The 22,721-nt window shown below is 45.2% G+C and overlaps 1 protein-coding gene across 1 annotated transcript in view; it reads left to right on the top strand.

Annotated features, from left to right (window-relative positions):
• LOC122945532 overlaps nt 1-13,794 on the top strand; it is a 49,275-nt gene extending 35,481 nt beyond the window's left edge. The window contains exons 11-16 of the mRNA XM_044304594.1: nt 1,196-1,478; nt 1,597-1,653; nt 4,857-5,156; nt 5,284-5,631; nt 6,592-6,906; nt 12,901-13,794. Of these exons, the coding sequence (XP_044160529.1) occupies nt 1,196-1,478; nt 1,597-1,653; nt 4,857-5,156; nt 5,284-5,631; nt 6,592-6,906; nt 12,901-13,253 (1,656 nt within the window). The 3' untranslated portion in view covers nt 13,254-13,794. The remainder of the gene's footprint in view (nt 1-1,195; nt 1,479-1,596; nt 1,654-4,856; nt 5,157-5,283; nt 5,632-6,591; nt 6,907-12,900) is intronic.
• The last annotated feature ends 8,927 nt before the right edge of the window (nt 13,795-22,721 follow it).

Genomic DNA, 22,721 nt, shown 5'->3' with positions numbered 1-22,721 from the left:
CACGGACCCATTCAAGTCAATGGGTCTGTGAAAAAACACGGAGGCACACAAGAAAACAGAAAAAAAACAGAAAAAAAATCCATTTGAGATGGAGTACAGACCTATTATCGGCTATCTCCGGCTGTCCTAGAGTTTGATGGAGCAGGAGCCCACATGCCTGACCACCACACCACTCATGTGAGGACCCCAATTATTGGTGGCAGTCCTCCAGTGTGTCCTGGGGTGCCGCACTGAGTGTCCTCGGTTCCACTACCATCTCTACTTTACTTTTTGGCAGAAAAACTAACAAAATAGCGCCGCTGCGCAGTGGCGCAATTTTTGAAATAAGTGCCGTCTAGTGGCCAAAAGTGGAACTGTAAAAAATAATTTCCTTTTAAGTACAACTAAAATGTTAAATTTAGAAAAACTTTTTTTTTTTTTTTTTTTTTTTTTTTTTTTTTTCTCCCACAAACCCTATTCAGGTGTATGAAACGGTTGCAGAAATGTCTGCAACATGTGAACGAACCATTAAACAAGATGTGAATGAGACATGTTTCCACCGCAGGCACCATCTATGGCCCGGAGGCCCTGACTCCACCGCCTCCTCCTGTTGAGTGGGACGAATGTTGTTTCTGTTTTGAAGGGGCCCAGTTCAGGAAGAGGGAAGCCAAGGCACAGGACGGAGCAACCACAGTGCCGGAATATTCTCTTATCTGTATGTTACATGTGTTATATATATACGTAAGAGCTCAGAATATGTAATTATTAACTCTTTGTAGGCGAGTGCGAACTGTGCATTAGAGTGTCAGCTCCTAAAGCTCTCTATGACTAGGAGGGGAAATATTCAGTGGTGGAAACTTTCACATCATCACTGACTTCTACAGAGAGGAAATGCTTGAACCTGCAATACTGAGAAATGTCCTGTAAGGGCCTCCTTAGTAAGAGCAGAGGGGGGAGAGTCCGGGGCCCGGCCTCCTCAGTAAGAGCAGAGGGGGGGGGGGGAGTCCGGGGCCCGGCCTCCTCAGTAAGAGCAGAGGGGGGAGAATCCGGGGCCCGGCTTTATCTACTGCAAACCTGGTGATTATTTAACTCCTGTTTGTCCTCTGTATAACCAACCACTAATGTAAAGACCTCGTACCGTCCTCAGGAACCGGCAGGTAAGAAGCATTATTCACCTTCAGTACTGAGATGGATGTTTTGTGACAGTCCCTTATAGGAAGAGATGGGCCTGACGGTGAGAGATGCTCTGGTCTACGCTCTGGAGAATCTGGAGAAGATGGGATTTAAGAAGTTTCGAAAGCGGTTACATGAAATCGAGGTCAAAGAGAATTATAGGAGGATCCCGAGGGGCAAACTGGAGGACAAGGACTGGGGTGATGTGGCTGATCTGATCAGGGAATACTACAAGGATGTCTACGGGGTGGAGGTGACCCTGCAAGTCCTAGACAAGATCAATGAAAGGCAAGTAGCCGAGGAGCTCCAGGAAGACTTACAGAAAGGTAACAGGACGCCAAAAACATTTACCTGAAACTAAAGGACACTGTGAGAATAATAGAAAACTCCGTACTGCTCATCATCAGGATCTTCCGTTTAACCTTCTCTTGTATTTTTGCGCAGTGGACAGATTTGTACGGCTGAATGACCTGGAGGAGTCGAGATGTTCAGCCCCAAAAGGTAAGAATGAAATAAAACAAGATTTTTTTAACTTCTGCTCCATCTCAGTGATGGCTACAGAAACCTGTACTGTAGAATGATGAGACACTGGCGCTGTATCCTGCGTGGCGCTGTATACTGCATGGTGCTGTATCTTCTGTGGCGCTGTATCCTTCATGGAGCTGTATACTGCGCGGCGCTGTATCCTGCATGGTGCTGTATCTTCTGTGGGGCTGTATCCTTCATGGAGCTGTATACTGCGCGGCGCTGTATCCTGCATGGTGCTGTATCTTCTGTGGCGCTGTATCCTTCATGGAGCTGTATACTGCATGATGCTGTATCCTGCATGGCGCTGTATCCCACGTGGTACTGTATTCTGCGTTGAGCGGTATCCTGCATGGCACTGTATCCTGCATGGTGCTGTATCTTGCGTGGCGCTGTATCCTTCATGGAGCTGTATACTGCATGGCGCGGTATCCTGCATGATGCTGTATCCTGCGTGGCGCTGTTTCCCAAGTGGTGCTGTATAACACATGACGCTGTATCCCACATGGTACTGTATCCGACATGATGCTATATCCTGTGTTGCGCTGTATCCTGCGTGGGGCTGTATCCTTTATCATGCTGTATAACACATGACGCTGTATCCCACTTGGTGCTGTATCCTGCATGATGCTGTATCCTGTGGCGCTGTATACTGTATGGTGCTGTATAACACATGACGCTGTATCCCACATGGTGCTGTATAACACAGGAAGCTGTATCCCACGTGGTGCTGTATCCTGCATGGCGCTGTATCCCACATGACCCTGTATCCCACGTGGTGCTGTATTCTGCATGATGCTGTATCCCACGTGGTGCTGTATTCTGCATGACGCTGTATCCTGCATGGCACTGTATACTGCGTAGTGCTGCAGTCAGGTCCATAAATATTGGGACATGGACACAATTCTAACATTTTTGGCTCTATACACCACCACAATGGATGTGAGATGAAACAAACAAGATGAGCTTTACCTGCAGACTGTCAGCTTTCCCTGCAGACTGTCAGCTTTCCCTGCAGACTGTCAGCTTTCCCTGCAGACTGTCAGCTTTACCTGCAGACTGTCAGCTGTACCTGCAGACTGTCAGCTTTACCCGCAGACTGTCAGCTTTACCTGCAGACTGTCAGCTTTCCCTGCAGACTGTCAGCTTTCCCTGCAGACTGTCAGCTTTACCTGCAGACTGTCAGCTGTACCTGCAGACTGTCAGCTTTACCCGCAGACTGTCAGCTTTACCCGCAGACTGTCAGCTTTACCCGCAGACTGTCGGCTTTACCCGCAGACTGTCAGCTTTACCCGCAGACTGTCAGCTTTACCCGCAGGCTGTCAGCTTTACCTGCAGACTGTCGGCTGTAATCTGAGGTATTTACATCCACATCAGGTGAACGGTGCAGGAATTACAGCAGTTTGCATCTGTGCCTCCCACTTGTTAAGGGACCAAAAGTAACGGGACAGAATAATAATCATAAATGAAACTTTCACTTTTTAATACTTGGTTACAAATCCTTTGCAGTCAATTACAGCCTGAAGTCTGGAACGCATAGACATCACCAGACGCTGGTCTCATCCCTGGTGATGCTCTGCCCGGCCTCTACTGCCACTGTCTTCAGTTCCTGCTTGTTCTTGGGGCATTTTCCCTTCAGTTTTGTCTTCAGCAAGTGAAATGCAGCTCAATCGGATTCAGGTCCGGTGATTGACTTGGCCATTGCAGAACATTCCACTTCTTTCCCTTGGTTGCTTTTGCAGTATGCTTTGTGCTTTGGGTCATTGTCCATCTGCACTGTGAAGCGCCGTCCAATGAGTTCTGAAGCATTTGGCTGAATATGAGCAGATAATATTGCCCGAAACACTTCAGAATTCATCCTGCTGCTTTTGTCAGCAGTCACATCATCAATAAATACAAGATAACCAGTTCCATTGGCAGCTATACATGCCCACGCCATGACACTACCACCACCAGGCTTCACTGATGAGGTGGTATGCTTAGGACCATGAGCAGTTCCTTTCCTTCTCCATACTCTTCTCTTCCCATTACTCTGGTACAAGTTGATCTTGGTCTCATCTGTCCATAGGATGTTGTTCCAGAACTGTGAAGGATTTTTTAGATGTCGTTTGGCAAACTCTAATCTGGCCTTCCTGTTTTTGAGGCTCGCCAATGGTTTCCATCTTGTGGAGAACCCTCTGTATTCACTCTGGTGAAGTCTTCTCCTGATTGCTGACTTTGACACACATTCACCTACCTCCTGGAGAGTGTTCTTGATCTTGGCCAACTGTTGTGAAGGGGGTTTTCTTCACCAGGGAAAGAATTCTTCGGTCATCCACCACAGTTGTTTTCCGTGGTCTTCCGGGTCTTTTGGTGTTGCTGATCTCACCGGCGCGTTCCTTCTTTTTAAGAATGTTCCAGACAGTTGTTTTGGCCGCGCCTGATGTTTTTGCTATCTCTCTGATGGGTTTGCTGTGGTTTTTCAGCCTAATGATGGCTTCACTGATAGTGACAGCTCTTTGGATCTCATCTTGAGAGTTGACAGCAACAGATTCCAAATGCAAATAGCAAATAGCCGACTGGAAATGACCTCTGGACCTTTTATCTGCTCATTGTAATTGGGATAATGAGGGAATAACACACACCGGCCATGGGACAGCCGAGAAGACAATTGTCCCATTACTTTTGGTCCCTTAACAAGTGGGAGGCACATATGCAAACTGCTGTAATTCCTGCACCGTTCACCTGATTTGGATGTAAATACCCTCAAATTACAGCTGACAGTCTGCAGGTAAAGCCGACAGTCTGCAGGTAAAGCCGACAGTCTGCAGGTAAAGCCGACAGTCTGCAGGTAAAGCCGACAGTGTGCAGGTAAAGCTGACAGTCTGGAGGTAAAGCACATCTTGTTTGTTTCATTGCAAATCCATTGTGGTGGTGAATAGAGCCAAAGATGTTAGAATTGTGTCCATGTCCCAATATTTATGGACCTGACTGTATATCCTCAGGTGTAAACTCGCCATCAATTTCATCCCTTCTGGACCTGCACTATGGATGCACAAGAGGAGACTCCACTCACTCCTCTCACGAGAGAGCTGCAGGGCAGGACAAATTGTTTTCCTATTGACGCAGAATCACTGGGTATTCGGTGGGTAAAAGTAATGAATATTCTCTGAAAATACAAGAAATGATGTGCTTTTCAGGCAGGCCAATGACGCTCGGCCTGAGTGACAGCGGTGAGATGATGTGCTCCGTCACGCTGGAGACATTTTATCCTGGATATCTCCATATTGAATGGAAGTGTAGACCAGAGACGTCAACAGAAGTTTTATCATCCCAAGAGGTCTACAGAGAAAGTCCTGATGGAAGATCATTCTCAGCGAGTAGTGAGGTCAGAATTTCCCAGGATCTCCTCAGATGTCCAGAATCCACAGTACACGTCAGCTGGGAACACGAATATACAAGCACCAAGGGGCAGCAAACCTTCTCAATCAGTGATCAAGGTAAGAAGACATCCTCATCCAGCTATAGGACACGATATATCGCCACTATCAGGCAGCTGAGATTAATGGTGCTGTTTGCTGGGATCTTCACACTTGTATATCCACATGTAATGTCTCTCTCCTGTAGATTTCCTTTGGAGGCCAGCAGTGGACGACATACAGACACCACAGCGTTTATACCATGAAACCCCCGCTGTCCTACAGTGCCACATATCAGGATATTACCCGGACGCCGTCACCGTGAAGTGGTTCAGGAAAAATAATCGTAATCTTGAGTTATGTGAAGAGTCTGATGAGGTTTCAATTCCAAAAATCAGATCAAGTAAAACCCCCGACAACACCTACAGCTGTACAGCAAGGCTAACGATGACGCCTACACTGAGAAACCACCAGGGGGCAGAATACATTTGCCAAGTAGAACATCCTTCTCTGGAAAAGGCAATCAAGAAAAGCTCAGGAGGAATCAAACTGCTGGGTGAGGTCCTATGAGACGCTGATATGTAAGGCCAGTGGTCGCACATCTGCACAGGCTTGAACTGGCCCACAGGGGTGCAGGTGAATCCACTTGTGGCCCCAAGCAAGGTGGCCCCCTAGTCTCCCACCCCTGCACATCTTACACTACATATAGACAGGCAGCGTACAGCATCTCAACCAGCCTAAACGGCCATATAGAAGAATGGTGGGGTAGATTATTCACAGATTATTAGTATAGATGGACTGGGTGGCTGATATGACTTCTAGACACTAAGGCCTCTTGCAGACGAACGTAAGTTGTCCGTGTCCGTGCCCATTCACCTAAATGGGTCCGCGATCCCTCCGTTCCGCAAAAAGTCAATGGGTCCGCATCCTTGATGTGGATTGCACATGGAACGGTGCCCGTTTATTGCGGATCCACATATACGGTCCGCAATATGGCAAGAGGCAGCACACGCTCATCTGCAAGAGGCCTAAGGCAGACCAGCCGCTATCCTCGATTCCTAGGGACCCGCTTTCTTGAAGTCGCCGCAGGTACCCCCTTAACCAATCACCTTACAACATCTTGCTGCTGTCTGCCGGGGTGTGAACGGGTAGTATTTGCATGTATCTGTGTAGTGGGCCCCACAGAATGAATTCTACTGGTAGGCCCTAAGCACCCCAGTCTGACACTGCATCTGCACGGGCCCCTTAAGATCAGTTATGATGTGATGAAATATGTCATAATTTCTTATGATTATAAAATGTCCAAAGTAAGTGAATAGTGCAGAGGGTGCTGAGCTCAGATGGGGCCTTCCTCGATGCAGGTCCTGCCCGTCTTGAACAGTACACCCCCACCTTCCATAGATAGCAGTAAGACGAGGTCTATCAGGATGTAGTTACATCTGTTTTTTTGTCAAGTTTTTTTCTTCAATTCTTCATAATTTTCTTGTTTTCTTCGTAAATGTTCTCATCTGTGCAGCAAAACCTCAGCCGGAGCCCATAGTGAAGACGCTTCTGGATAACATGTCGCTGCAGTTCTCCTTGCATCTTAAGAACTTTTACCCTAAAGACATCAAAGTGAAGTGGCATCGGGGGGAGACACAGGTCAGAAAAGGGGTGAAGGAGGGGTTCAGACAGAGAGATGTGTTCACAGAACGAGAAGATTTCTTGTTTGATGTCGTCAGTGAAAGTCGTTTTCTGGGATTGTGCTTTAGAGATCCCCAGTATAAAGCGTATGTAACCTGGGAGCACGAAACGATGGACGGACCTGAGACCAGGACGTTGTCTGTGAGAGGTGAGAGCTGATACAGCACTAAACTGCCATCTTTTTCCAGTTGGACCGCACTACTCCAGAAGGCAGGAATATCACCACTATAGACTCCTTCCAATAATCCGTGGATATAGGGAAGCCATAAGGCCACAGAAAGCAGCAGAGCCTCCACTCATTCGCCTTGGTCAGAGACCAAAGGATAGCCACAATAGTGACGCACCATCACATAAACGGTATAAAAGGAATTTATTATACTCACAAAGGTGAATAGAATACAAGCAATATAAAATTTCCAATTGCATACACCCGACCCGGGTTTCGCTCCGAAAAGCTTCGTCAGGGGCATCTGATCCGCCCATTTCAGGGCGGTCTATTTAACTCACAGGAGGGTGTATACTCCACCTCTCAAATCCACAATAAATTAAATTCTTCAACTCCTCATTAATGACCATTATTCCCAAAGAGCTGGGGCTTAAGGCCATTAATGAGGAGTTGAGGAATGATCCTGTGATAACAGAGAAGCAAGCGAAATTTATCCTAGATTGTGTGGATTTCTGCCTTGGTCATAATTATTTCTGGTATAAGGAGAATCACTATCTCCAGCGAACTGGGACGGCGATGTGGGCGAAATTCGCCCCCAATTTCACCAATATATTTATGGGGTACTGGGAGCCTTTAACCATTGAGCCCGTCCTTGGAAAAGCTACATCTTTTGGTGAGCTTTTAAGTTGGAAGAGATATATCGACGACTGTTTGATCATCTGGAGAGGAGAGAAACAAGGTCTCTTGGATTTCATTGATCAGCTTAATGTGAATCAGTGGAACCTTTCCTTCGCCATATGTCTGTGAAGGTTCTCATTTATCCAGGTCATGGTATATCTGTAAAGAAATCAAGGCAACTTGACTTACTGTAGATTTCTTGAAAACGTTTCACTCGTTCTTCAAACGAGCTTTCTCCATTCTGAGTGAATTGAGAAAGCTCGTTGAAAGAACGAGTGAAACGGTTTTCAAGAAATCTACAGTAAGTCCAGTTGCCTTGATTTATTGTTTACAGATATACTTTCCTTCACCCGTATGGTCAGCGATGTCTCTATCAACTTTTTAGATCTGAGGATTTTTGTGGAGGACCATCAGCTCAGAACAAAAACCTTCTTCAAAGAGACGGACATTAATGGTTACATAGACACTTCCAGTTGTCACTATACCCCTTGGATCAGAAATATACCAAAGGGACAAATAAAAAGGATTTTTCGAAATTGTTCAAAAATTTAAGATTTTAGAACACAGAGTGAAGTCATCAAGGGAAGTTTTTTGGAGAAAGGCTATAGTAAGGAAGATTTAGATAGGTGTGTGAAAGAAATAGAAGAACAGGGGAGTCGAGCAGTAGATCCTAAAAAGCCCCAGACACAGAATAGAGACCTTCGGTTCTCTTTTATCACCTAATTTAATGCACATGCCAGCATGATTAAGAATGCGATCAAGAAAAATTGGGCTGTCCTAAAGAACGATCCTGTGCTTGGACTGGAAATTCCGGAACAGCCACAGATGATTTTCAGGAAAGCCGCTAATTTACGAGCCAAATTAGTCCATAGTTTTGTCCATCAAGAATCTCAGAAAGCTGGAAACAAGTTTACCTGGTGTAGTTTTCGTTTACCTTGTAGGAATAGGACGAAAGACAATAGAAGAAGGCACACACTTAGTGTGCATTCTAATCAGAAAGATTTAGAGTGTAAGGTTATAGGGTCTATGTCCTGCGAGAGTGTGGGGGTTGTGTACATGTTGGAGTGCCCTTGTGGCCTCCAATATGTGGGTCGAACTCTGAGGAAACTTAAGGTGAGGATCCAAAAACATGTGAGGAATATTAAAAAGGGACTGGAAACTCATAGTGTTTCTATGCACTTTAAGATGGCGCACAATAAAGGATCCCAGGGGTTTTCAATTTGTAGGTGTCAAACTTGTCAAGCCGCATTGGCGAGGAGGAAATAATATCAATCAACCAAAAAGAGGTTGAGTGGATTTACAGGTTGGACACACTACAACCGAGAGGTATGAATGTTGATTTTGACCTTAAACCATGCCTCGTATGACTTCAGGAGTTTGCTCTAGGACCTTCGAGAGTAGGATGAAAAGGAGGGTTGATTGGCTGGGAGGGGTCATGTGTTCTGTGATGTAATTAATGTTCTGAATGAAAGGGGGTGGGGCCTGTGGGTTAGCGGTCTATGATTGGTTGTGATGTTTTATGGGAGTGGAATCACTACAGAGTTTTTAGTACAACATTATGAGCTTATATTAAGTCATGGCTTAGGATGTAATGTGGAATAACTTGTTTTATGTATGTATTGGATTTATTTGTAATTTGTAATATATTTATTGTGGATTTGAGAGGTGGAGTATACACCCTCCTGTGAGTTAAATAGACCGCCCTGGAATGGGCGGAACCCTAACCCTGACGAAGCTTTTCGGAGCGAAACCCGGGTCGGGTGTATGCAATTGGAAATTTTATATTGCTTGTATTCTATTCACCTTTGTGAGTATAATAAATTCCTTTTATACCGTTTATGTGATGGTGCTTCACTATTGTGGCTATCCTTTGGTCTCTGACCGAGGCGAATGAGTGGAGGCTCTGCTGCTTTCTGTGGCCTTATTGCTTCCCTATATCCACGGATTATTGGAAGGAGTCTATAGTGGTGATATTCCTGCCTTCTGGAGCAGCGCGGTCCAACTGGAAAAGGATTAAGATTTATGTGAATTGTACCCACTTCACGATTCGGACCTGCAACGCGGAAAAAGGCGACGTACTCGAGACTTTTATTTATCCTACTAAACTAGCATGTATATCATTCTGCTTTACTTGCAATTCTTGCCCCCTGCTTGTTCAGGGTCTGCACAGTTTACCCTCTTTGACACTGTTACACCAGGCCCTGTACGGTCATTACGAGAAAGAACATCCTTATTCCTTTAAGATGTTCATATATATCATCAGGTGAATTATACTGGCATTTTAGAGAGGTGTAGAAAATAGGGCCTACCAGTCCGGCCCTTCCACGCACACTTTTATTAGACCTGGCGTCAGTGGGGAAAAGTCGCAGATTTGCGCTGCAATCTGTGCCAGAAATGCGCCTAATATAGGTGTAATTTTGGATAGTAAATGACCCCCTAAATGTTTTATAAAAGTCAGGTCAACTTTAACTAACACTGTGTTACTTTCACACTTGTGTTGTTTGATTCCGGCAGGCAGTTGGGTTGCCTGAACTGCCTGCCTGAGCGGGAAAACTGTATGCAAATGCATGTCCTTTTTAGACTGATCAGGATCCTGATCAGTCTAAAAACGCATTGCAGTACTGGATACGTCTCTCCGGTGTCATACGGAAAAACGGATCCGGTATTTATTATTTTCACATTTTTAAAGGTCTGCACACGCGCAGACCAGAAGACCGGCTCTGTCAATGCAGTAATTTTATTGTCGGATCCGGCACTAATATATTTCAATGGAGATTAATGCCTGATCCGGCATTCCGGCAAGAGTTCCGGAATTTTGTCTGGCGATAAAACTGCAGCAGTATTTTCTCCGTCCAAAAACCGTACAGTGACTGAACTGGAGACGTCCTGATGCATCCTGAACGGATTTCTCTCCATTCAGAATGCACTAGGATGAAACTGATCATTTTTTCCCGGTATTGAGGCCCTAGGACGGAACTCAATGCCGGAAAAGTTTACCGCAAGTGTGAAAGTGCCCTAAGTCAGTGCTCTCTAAATCAGGGCTGGACAAAATCACCAGCTTGTTCCATACAGTATATGCTCCTGCCGCCCTCTGGAAGCTCACACCGGCACACACTGCATTCTCTAGGCCAGGCATGCTCAACCCGCGGCCCTCCAGCTGTTGCAAAACTACAACTCCCACCATGCCCTGCTGTAGGCCGATAGCTGTAGGCTGTTCGGGCATGCTGGGAGTTGTAGTTTTGCAACAGCTGGAGGGCCGCAGGTTGAGCATGCCTGCCCTAGGCAATACTTTACTCTTCAACACGGACAAGCCTATCGAGATGCAAGACGCGATAGTACAGTGCTTAGAAAGGTAGAGAAATGAACACATACAGGTAACGCAGTAATAAAGCCGTCGCAGAACTTTTACTACCTCAGCGATGTGGAGAGACAACCTGGCGTCGGACAGAGATACGATTCCGGTTGCATCTCCATGTGTCTGACCATGTATGAGACAATATGAGCAGGAGGCCGGGTAATTACATGTAAAACGGGAAAACCTATGTGACGTAATTCTAATTTGTGCCAAAACTCCTTTCAGGTAGAGAGAAAACGGGGCCCGGGTATATGGGGGACATTTGTTAGTGTCGGATAACCCCTTTAAAACATCATTTTTCTCAGCAATATGAACATGGGACAAACACAGATGTCTTCAGCTGCCGAGCGCACATGGGACAGGTCAGCCGGTGTCATAGGGACAAAACTGCTGACAGATGCCCTTTAAGCAACTGTAACTTTTATATTTTTTCATTGACATCACTGCACAAGGCCTTGTTTATGCGGCAGAAGTTGCACTTTTTGTTCTATGAGAGTGTATATAAGTTACTTTGTAATTTATGCAATTTTTTGACATTGCAAATATAGAAAAAAACTATTCTGACATTGCTTTTTTACTGTATTATTTACACTGTACATATTTCACACTGAATACCCTGGTAAATGAATGGTTCAGGTTATTTCGGTCACGTGGATACCTAATTGTAAAATTGTGTTTTTTTTCTTTTAGGGCTCTTTCACACTTGCGTTCTTGTCTTCCGGCATAGCGTTCCGTCGTCGGGGCTCTATGCCGGAAGAATCCTGATCAGTTTTATCCCCATGCATTCTCAATAGAGAGAAATCCGTTCAGGATGCATCAGGATGTCTTCAGTTCAGGACCGGAACGTTTTTTGGCCGGAGAAAATACCGCAGCATGCTGCGCTTTTTGCTCCGGCCAAAAATCCTGAAGACTTGCCGCAAGGCCGGATCCGGAATAATAGCCCATTGAAAGGCATTGATCCGGATCCGGCCTTAAGCTAAACGTCGTTTCGGTGCATTGCCGGATCCGACGTTTAGCTTTTTCTGAATGGTTACCATGGCTGCCGGGACGCTAAAGTCCTGTTTGCCATGGTAAAGTGTAGTGGGGAGCGGGGGAGCAGCATACTTACCGTCCGTGCGGCTCCCGGGGCGCTCCAGAGTGACGTCAGGGCGCCCCACGCGCATGGATCACGTGATCGCATGGCACGTCATCCATGCGCATGGGGCGCTCTGACGTCACTCTGGAGCGCCCCGGGAGCCGCACGGACTGTAACTATACTGCTCCCCCGCTCCCCGCTCCTACTATGGCAACCAGGACTTTAATAGCGTCCTGGCTGCCATAGTAACACTGAACGCATTTTGAAGACGGATCCGTCTTTAAATGCTTTCAGTTCACTTGCGGTGTTAAGGATCCGGCGTGTAATTCCGGCAAATGGAGTACACGACGGATCCGGACAACGCAAGTGTGAAAGAGGCCTTAGATAAATTATGCACAACAATTTTATGAAAAATAACTGCTTATTTAATATTTTTTGCAAGCTTTTTTCATGTCATTACATTACATTTTTTATAATCTCATCAAGGAATTACTGTCGTACAAAATTATTTTATACTTCTGTATTCCGATCCTCCTGCATGCGAATACATTGTGCTCCGCGTCTCTATGGCACAGGCTGCGGTGAGAACAGAAGGATTACAGAATTTACAGTCCTGGGGGCTTTTCTGGGCTGACTGCAGAAGGCTTACCCAGCCTCCGATCAGATTGTGGTCACAGACTGTGGTACTCAAACGGTTAACAGTTGGGATTGGAGCTACCTCTGATCCTGGCTGATAGTTAAGTGGTTAAAGCCAAACATTTCACAGACTGGAAAAAAAAAAGTCATAGAAAACCACAAAAGAAAAAAAAAACCCGTCTGCATGACTTTTAGATATTAGAGATAACGGTCCTGATGGTTTTTCTCGCAGATCTGCCCTGGAAGCCAAAGATGTCTGAAGTATTTGTCCTCAGGTTGAGAGATAATGCGAAAACCAGGATGCAATGCTGCATTTCCGGCTATTTCCCAGATAAAGTGGCCGTGTCCTGGTATAAGAAGCAAGATGGAGCTGTGTCTGCAGTGCAGGAGTCCAAGGACATCTTCACAGAGATTTCTCCAGAAGAAATGAAAAACAAGACATTTGGCTGTACAGCAACGTTATATTTTACTCCAGATGCGGAGAAGGACGAAGGGTCAGAATTTATCTGTAGGGTGGAGCATCTCAGCCTCGAGCATCCGATAGAGAGAAGCACCGGACCCCTCCATATAGAAACCTCTGATTAGAAACCTGGATTTGAATAAATGAACGGATGCGGTTGTATTATCTTTAACATTGCCAAGACGGATCCGTCACGAACTTCATTGAAAGTCAACGGGGGACGGATCCGTTTTCTATTGTGGCAGATTGCGTCTTGCTCCGCATCCCAGGACGGCAAGCCAACTACAACATGGTGCGGTTTGCGGAATGCATTTTGGAGCGCTCCGTTCTGTTCAGTTCAGTTTTGCCCCCATTGATAATGAATGGGGACAAAACTGAAGATTTTTTTTTTTCCGGTATTGATCCCCTATGACAGAACTCAATACCGAAAAACTTAAACATTTGTGTGAAAGTAGCCTAACCCCTTCAGATTCACTGTTGAAAGTTCTTTCAAAAATGATTTTTATTCGGATTTTGTAGAATGTTTCACTTACATAACATTGATGTCACGGAAGGTGTACAGGAAACAAGACAACACAAAATGAATATACGACTCACTGGATCCAAAACTAAGGAACAAAAAGGGAGACCCCTGCATCAGACCTGGCACTCTCCCTGACTGCTCAGCCTATGCGAAAATCCCAATGGTAGATGATCGCATATCCTCGTACCTCGACTGTATAACACCTGAACACCCTATAATAGTGAGGGGACACGACCACCGGCTCCCTACACTAGTTACGGAGGGAGTCAGGGTCACCTGGGATCCAGCAAACAGAAAAACACAAATGAATGCACAACACTTATCTTGTAGAAGACTGGGAAGTAGGATCAGCATGCACACACACTCCAGGAAGTAATATAAACCGCAAACTGATGCACTATGGGGAGGAATTTAAAGGGATGCAATCAGTACAACTACATGACAGCTGAGAGAGGCTAACGAGATGAGGAACTGAAAGCAAAACAAAGAAAGCTCAAGGAGGAGGTTCTGAAAGGCATCTGTCAGAGCTTCTCAGATGTCTGGTGGTGACAATTGAATTTAATGTATGTATAAAGCAATAAATAAGTTTATAAGGTTTTTAAATTGCATCAAAGTGTTGGTGGTGCTGTACATAAATGCAACAGGTAAATGTAGCGAAAATTGTAAATATTTTCAAGTTACAGTATAATGAATAAAGAAAATTTTAACAAAAGAGCATAAAAACACAGTATGGCACAAATTGAGCTAAGTAATGTTGTTTATATCAACAAAGAGAATAATTGGCTCAACTAAATTAGTTCTAAAGGGAATTTTAGGGAAACTGAAGGGAGATGTTAGATAGAAGACAAGTAAAGATAAAGCACTGCAGACGGCAAGAGGACCGTTTTACGGTTTTATGCAAATACCTGCAATAAGATGGAAGTGATGGAAACCCTCTGTCACCGCCAGAGATCTGAGAAGCTCTGACAGATGTTCTTCAGTACCTCTTGCTTGAGGTTCTTTTGTTTTGGTTTCGTTTTGTCATCTCGTTTCCCTCTCTCAGCTGTCATCTAGTTGCACTGATTGCATCCCTTTATATCCCCTCCCATACTGCATCACTTTGCGGTTTATACAACTTCCTGGATTGTGCTCACTGCTAGATGCTGCAATTGCTGGCTCTTCAGATAAGTCTGTTCCTTTATTTGTGTTTTCCTGTTGGCTTGATCCTAGGTGACCCTGACTCCCTCCGTATTAAGTGTAGGGAGCTGGTGGTCGTGTCCCCTCACTATTATAAGGTTTTCAGATGTCACACAGTCTAGGTACGAGGGCATGCGATTATCTATCATAAAGATCTTTGCATGGGCTGAGCAGGCAGGGAGAGCTCTCGGGCTTTTATAGGGCTCACCCTTATGTTCCTTATTTTGGGATCAAGTCAGTCGGATCTTTACTTGTGTCTTCTAGTTTTCTGCAACACCATCCGTGACACCCTCCCATAATTACTATATGTTGCTTAAACAGACTCAGAGAGGAACGTACGTTGTTACATGTGGAGTTCTGTTGTATATTACAGCGACATTACTGTGATGAACGCCATTGCTTCTCCTTAACGAGGAGCCGTCGCCTCTCTCCGGACACGGCTCTTTTAGTAATTACCTGTATTCTAGGTGAAAAACCATTCTGGAGCATCGAGCCTCAGATCTCTGAGCCATTCTTGTGTTATTTCTCCAAATAATGTATGAATAGATCACATACTGGAGCTACCAGAGTTCTCGGAAAAGATGTCCCCAAATTATTATTTCATGGAAAATAAAAGTTTTTACTGACACTGACATTTCAGATGCGGAGACAGATCCTCTGTAAAGAGGTTGTTTGGTGTAGGAAACCTATGGTCTGGCGTCGCAGCTCAGCTCCAATGAAGTTGTGCTCTGCAGCACCAGGTACAGCAGCCACTGATGTATTCCGCACGTATTCCGCAACGTGTGCCGGTGGCCTTATTCTGCTCCTGTAAGTGCCCAGGAGGCAGAGCTTCATCATGAAGTTCACTGAGATGCTTCACAGCCCCTCACCTCTGCTTTGAGAAACATCTCTGTGGGCTTCTGGATGGATGCACGAGCAGGAGCAGAACCTAGCAGAATAAAAGTTTATATTCACACTACTCCAGAGAACAAAAGCTCCACAAAAGGTATATTTGTCCTACTCTCCCCAGCCTCTACATTTAGCATGGTCAAAACTGCTGACAGACTCACTTCAACAGTTATAGTCACAGAGTGCCCCTGCCCAGCCTAAAAACCGACCTCTGCTAACACAGTCTCCATTCAGATAAGGTACGATTATGTATGTAAATTACTGTATGTGTTTTACATGTATGCATTTATATACGTGCGCGCGTTGTCCGAGTGTGGGGCCTAGGGCCCACCAGTAAAATGTATTTTGCAGGCCATGGTACAGATGCATTCAAATATTACCTGCTCACACAGCGGCAAGATGCTACAAGATAATAAACTATGGTGGGTCCCCGCACCGAATTTGAGAAGGTGGGTCCCTGGGAAAAGAGGATACTAGCTGCAGCCTCTGAACCTAGTCTCTTCTGCCACCTGATCGAGTCTATAATAATAAACTGGGGAGTTTCTTACACAATCTGCCCAGTGTCTTATGAATATCGGCTGGTGGAGGTGCTGTACACTGCCGATCTATATGAAGTGCAGAAAGTCTACTGTGTTATGTGCCACTTGTGCAGGGGCACGGGAGACTAGGGGCCCACCGGGGGATTCACCTGTACCCCTGTGGGCCAGTCCGAGCCTGTGTGCGCATGTACAGTATGTACTGAGCACCAATGTATTGAACAGGTAGCGGTGCTCGTGTGGGCACTTTCTCTTCACAATGACCTGCGCTTGTCCCAGTCAAGTGAATGTACTGGAATTACGAGCAGGAGAACGCACACAAGTCATTGGGTGCTGTAGCGCTGCCATGACACAACCTACGGCACTACCCAGTAGACGGCCTGTTGGTAAAAGACTGACAGGCAATAATACAGGAGGATTGCAGTGTATTAGATTTTTATGTGAGCATCAGCCGATCAGACAATCAAGTCTACTTGGGAATAATTTCTCACTATAGAACACAAGTAGAATGTGACCTTCCACAATGCAAAACATGGGAGACCAAGCAGAACCACCCGGCATATCCCCACCACCGGTGCAGCTGCACAATCCATTCTATGGCACCGGCAGCCCTGAATCCACCGCCTCCTTCCCGATGGGTGGAGTTGGGGCCAAATTCAGGAAGAGGGAAACCAAGACACAGGACGGAGAAATGTAATCAACTACAGTGCCAGAATATTCTCTTATCTATATGTTACCTGAGTTCTATGTAGCTCTGCATTATATATATAATAACTCCATGTAGCTGAGTGTGAACTGTGCCATAGTGTCCGCTCTAGTGTTGAACCAAACGAGCTTCGAATCATAGAGCCAAAGTCGCTTTGGCCAAAACTTTGTTTGAATGCTGCATGGAGATCCTTCAAATGTATGGGCTCCGGTGAGGTGAAATTTGACATCTCCGAAGTCTAGCGAGACTTCGGGAAATAACTTCAGACCTCGATTTTAAAACTTGAAAACTATTTCAAAATTTGAATCCGAAGTTGGCTTCGGTACCGAGGTACCAGCCCATACTGAAGCTGACTTTGGATTCAAGTTTTAAAATGGTTTCTAAGTAATAAAATCGATGGCTGAAGTTATTCAAAGATGTCCCTCAACACTAGTCAGCTCCTACAACTCTCTGAGACCAGGAAGAGCAATATTCAGTGATGGAAACATTCACATCGTCACTGACTTCTTTAGGCAGGAAATACTTGAACCTGAAAGAGAAATGTTCTGGCCTCCTCAGGAAGAGCAGAGGGTGGAGATTCCGGGGCCCGGCTTTGCCTACTGAAACCTGGTGAATGTTTAACTCCTGTTTGTCCTCTCTATTGTCCTAATGTATAGAGTATGTTCTGTCCTCAGGAACTGGCAGGTAAGAAAGATTATTGTTCCGACCGAGACAGAAAATCAACAGAATCTGAAGTTTATAGAAGGTGAATTCCATTGGAAACGAAGGTGACATATTGATCAATTTACTACTATGCCGAATTAACATATTCCTGCAGTTAAAATAAACAGAAATTGTGCATAAGTAATAAAAAGTAACAAAGGGATCAGGCCTACACTGAAGGCACAAGAGGTGCATCATTCTGTCCCAGTCTACTGGATGTATTTCTATCATATTCTTTCATGGGGTTGTCTAAAAAAAGTCAGCCCTGATAAGTGGTTTACAGGTGGAGATATGAAGGAACATGTATGAAGCTGAACAGTTCCTTAGAGGGAGAGATGGTGCTGACGGTGAGAAAAAACTCTGGTCTTTTAGAACAAAGGCATTAGTAATCACTGCTCCCTATACTGTGGAGGAGATTGCTGCATGTAAAGGTGTCTCCTCCACTGACGAGCAGGCAATTGTCAGGAAGGAATGCTTCCTTCCCAACAATCGCCTGCAATTGGCCGGTGTTAGGAGATCTTAAAAGACGGGTCTTTGTAAATTAACCACATTATATACATGAGGATATTGTGTGCTTTTCAGCCAGGCCAATGGCGCTCGGCGGCGAGATGATGTGCTCCGTCACGCTGGAGACATTTTATCCTGGATATCTTCATATTGAATGGAAGTGTAGACGAGAGACGTCAACAGAAGTTTTATCATCCCAAGAGGTCTACAGAGAAAGTCCTGATGGAAGATCATTCTCAGCGAGTAGTGAGGTCAGAATTTCCCAGGATCTCCTCAGATGTCCAGAATCCACAGTACACGTCAGCTGGGAACACGAATATACAAGCATCAAGGGGCAGCAAACCTTCTCAATCAGTGATCAACTTGAGTTTTTACATTCGATATCCACATGTAATGTCTCTCTCCTGCAGATTTCCTTTGGAGGCCAGCAATTTGCGGTCCCCAATGCACAGGCAACGTCCGTGCGGCGGTCGGGACGGATCGAGACCCATTCAACTTGAATGGGTCCGTGATCCGTCTGCACCACAAAAAAATAGAACATGTTCTAATTTTTTGGCGGTGTGGAGGCACGGACAGAAGCACCACGGAAGCACTCCGTAGTGCTTCCATGGGGTTCCTTGCCTCTGTTCCGCTCTGGATTGAAGGCCGGTGCCCACACATTGCAGGCCGCAATACGGCAACGGCCGTGTGCATGAGGCCTTATACACAGGAGATGCCCAGGTTATACCAGCATGGTCCATATCACTATATACAGGAAGATGTATAACTTATACCGGCTGTACATATATAATTATATACAGGAGATACCCAGGTTATACCAGCATGGTCCATCTTCTTGTATATAGTGATATGGACCATGCTGGTATAACCTGGGCATCAACTGTATATAGTTATATATGTACGGCTGGTATAAGTTATACATCTTCTTGTATATAGTGATATGGACCATGCTGGTATAACCTGGGCATCTCCTGTATATAATTATATATGTACAGCTGGTATAAGTTATACATCTTCTTGTATATAGTGATATGGAGCATGCTGGTATAACCTGGGCATGTAGTATGTAGTACTATTGTGCGCCACTGTCCCCGGTACGATGTCCTCCTTTTCGGGATGTGATGTCCTCCTTTTTGGGGCTCTGCAAGTGGCCACCCTATGAAGAACTGATCCAGACCATTTAACCTCAGGACACGACACCTAAGAGGGAAAGCTCCGTCTGTCCACCCAAACGGTGGTTCATGGCCGGATGGCGTCACGATCGCAGGATGCCTATGGATATATGTGATAGCCAGGGACCTAACAAACATTGCCCGTCAGTAAAAAACTGACAGGCAATAATACCTGAGGACTGCAGTGTGTTATATGAGTGATCAGTGGACCACACGATGAAGTCTACAAGTGAACAATCCCTCATACATGTCTCCTCTATAGAACGCAGGTAAAAAAAAGACCATCCACAATGTAAACCATGAGAGGCCAGACAGAAACCCACCCGGCATATTCCCAGCACAGGCACAGATGCACAACCCTTCTACAGCAGCAGCTCTGACGCCACCACCTCCTCCTCGATGGGTGGGATGAATGTTAAGTTTTGAAGGGGCCAAGTACAGGGAGAAGGAAGCCGAGACACAGGATCAAGCAAGGTAAGCAGCTACAAGGCTGAATATCCTCTTATCTGGACGTTACATGTGTTGTATGTAGCACTGCACTATGTATGTAAGAGCTCACATGCTGGATTGATTAACTCTATGTAGGCGAGTGTGAACTGTGCTGTAAATTAGACTGTCAGCTCCTACAACAAGCCCTCAACTCTCTATGACTGGAAGGAGAAATATACAGTGACGGAAACCTTCACATCACTGACTTCTGTAGACAGGAAATGCTTGAACCTAAAATGAATAAAACCCTGAGAAAAGTTCTGTAAGGGCCCGGCCTCCTCAGTAAGAGCAGAGGGTGGAGAATCCGGGGCCCGGCTTTATCTACTGCAAACCTGGTGCATTTTTAACTCCTGTTTGTCCTCTCTAAAACCAGCGACTAATGTAAAGAACTCGTACTGTCCTCAGGAACCGGAAGGTAAGAAGTAAGAACCAGTGTTGTACTGGGGTGCCTAGGGCCCACCAGTAAAATTTATTCTGGGGGCCCACCGTACGTATACATCCAAATATTACCTGCTCACACAGCAGCAAGATGCTTCCAGATGATTAAATATGGGGGTCCCTGCAGCAGCTTTGAGAAGGTAGGTCCTAGGGAGAAGAGGACACTGGTGGTTTCCTCTACATCTAGAAGTCCTCTCAGCTCTGATCATGTCTATAATAATAAACTGGGGAGTTTCTTAAATAATCTATCAAGTTTTTTATATGAACATCAGCTGGTTGTGATGCTGTACATTGACTATATGTATGTGGTGCAGTAAGTCTACTGCGTTATGTGCCACTTGTGCAGGGGGTGGGAGACTAGGGGCTCACCTTGCTAAGGGGCCCACTGGGGGATTCACCTGTACCTCTATAGGCCAGTTTGAGCCTGGTAAGAAGCATTATTCACCTTCAGTACTGAGATGGATGTTTTGTGACAGTCCCTTATAGGAAGAGATGGGCCTGACGGTGAGAGATGCTCTGGTCTACGCTCTGGAGAATCTGGAGAAGATGGGATTTAAGAAGTTTCGAAAGCAGTTACATGAAATCGAGGTCAAAGAGAATTATAGGAGGATCCCGAGGGGCAAACTGGAGGACAAGGACTGGGGTGATGTGGCTGATCTGATCAGGGAATACTACAAGGATGTCTATGGGGTGGAGGTGACCCTGCAAGTTCTAGACAAGATCAATGAAAGGCAAGTAGCCGAGGAGCTCCAGGAAGACTTACAGAAAGGTAACAGGACACCAAAAACATTTACCTGAAACTAAAGGACACTGTGAGAACAGTAGAAAGCTCCGCATTAGCAGCCGTACTTTTACTATTCCATGAAAGTTATTACGAATACATTCAAAAACATGGTAAAATAATCAGTCAAAATGTTTTAGAAGTATTTTGTCTTTGCTGATATATATATATATTTTTTAAATATTTACCTCGGTGGCCCCCATATATGGCTCAAAAATTATTGCTTTGGGGGGGTGACACAATTTTCTACCTCACCGGGTGACACCAGCCCTGGCAACGCCACTGTTTAGCGCTGATAGCAAGAAACCATCTAGTAAATCAAGACGGGCAGCCGTCGTTTGTCTTGGACTTCTAGCTCCATTGTGCATTTATCCATTCTGACAATGTTTTTTCTCTACCTGTCAGAGGTCCATCCCCTGCTTCTCCTCTGACAAGTAGAGAAAATCATATGCAAATGATATACTGTATCGGCATAACCAGACTGGATTCACAGCCTGGAAACGAATCTAGCAGACCAATGGCACATGGCTGTCCACCACAGCTTGCTTCACTAGGTAGACACAACTACTTTTATTTTTAAATCATGTGAGCCATCAGTCCACTATTATTAACCTTCTCCTATATTTCTGTGCAGTGGACAGATTTGTGAGGTTAAATGAACTGGAGGAGTCGGGATGTTTAGCCCCAAAAGGTAAGAAGTGTGGTGTTTCGAAATGCCAGCTATATACAACCACGCACCTGTGTAGAGCAGCCTCTATGCGCACAGAAGTGACTTGTTGAATTTGACTTTCTCCACTTACAGTTTACGCATCAGACACCCAGGAGTTAATCAAGTAGCCTTTTAATCCGGAGATTGTATTACAGGGTAATCCAGATGGTAAAAGAATTATGCCAACAATAAACTCCTAGCTCAGAAGATGGATGCTGCTACTCAGAAGCTGAGCACACTAAGAGCAAAGCATCACTGGGAAAACAGGGAGTGGCTAGGCTAAACTAACTAGAAGCCTGAAAATGGGGGGGGGGGGAAGGGGGGGGGGAGGGGAGAGGAGCATACCAATACAGAATGCAAGATACTGGAACAGAACAGGAAGGATGAGATTTTCTCTCTCCTCTGTTCCATCTCCGCACTGGCTACAGAAATCTGTTATGTAATAATGGTCGCACAAGATTTCCAGTCTGAACGGACTCCTGTTTTAAGGATATCAGCTATATTAACTGTAATATGTGAAAAGGGAAAGGCAGGGGAGACAGAGATCGTGTCACTTGTTCTTGCTCTTCTAGACGTAACTAAGAATAGTTGATAAATGAACAAGATAATTGTCATCAACCTTTTCTGCAAAAATAAAAATCTTTTTAAAAAACCCACCAAAAATATTCAGGAGGCTAAATTTCACTCAATAAAACCTCCACAGCCATGAGAGAGGCACAGGGCAGTACAAAAACTTTACTAAATGCAGAATTAATACTCTGTGCAAAAGGAAAGATAATACAAGAAATTATGTGCTTTTCAGGCAGGCCAATGACGCTCGGCCTGAGTGACGGCGGTGAGATGATGTGCTCCGTCACGCTGGAGACATTTTATCCTGGATATCTCCATATTGAATGGAAGTGTAGACGAGGGACGTCAACAGAAGTTTTATCATCCCAAGAGGTCTACAGAGAAAGTCCTGATTGA

Source organism: Bufo gargarizans, chromosome 8, assembly GCF_014858855.1.
Source record: "Bufo gargarizans isolate SCDJY-AF-19 chromosome 8, ASM1485885v1, whole genome shotgun sequence".
NCBI classification, from domain to species: Eukaryota; Metazoa; Chordata; class Amphibia; order Anura; family Bufonidae; genus Bufo; species Bufo gargarizans.
This window is presented reverse-complemented; position numbering and strand designations above follow the sequence as displayed.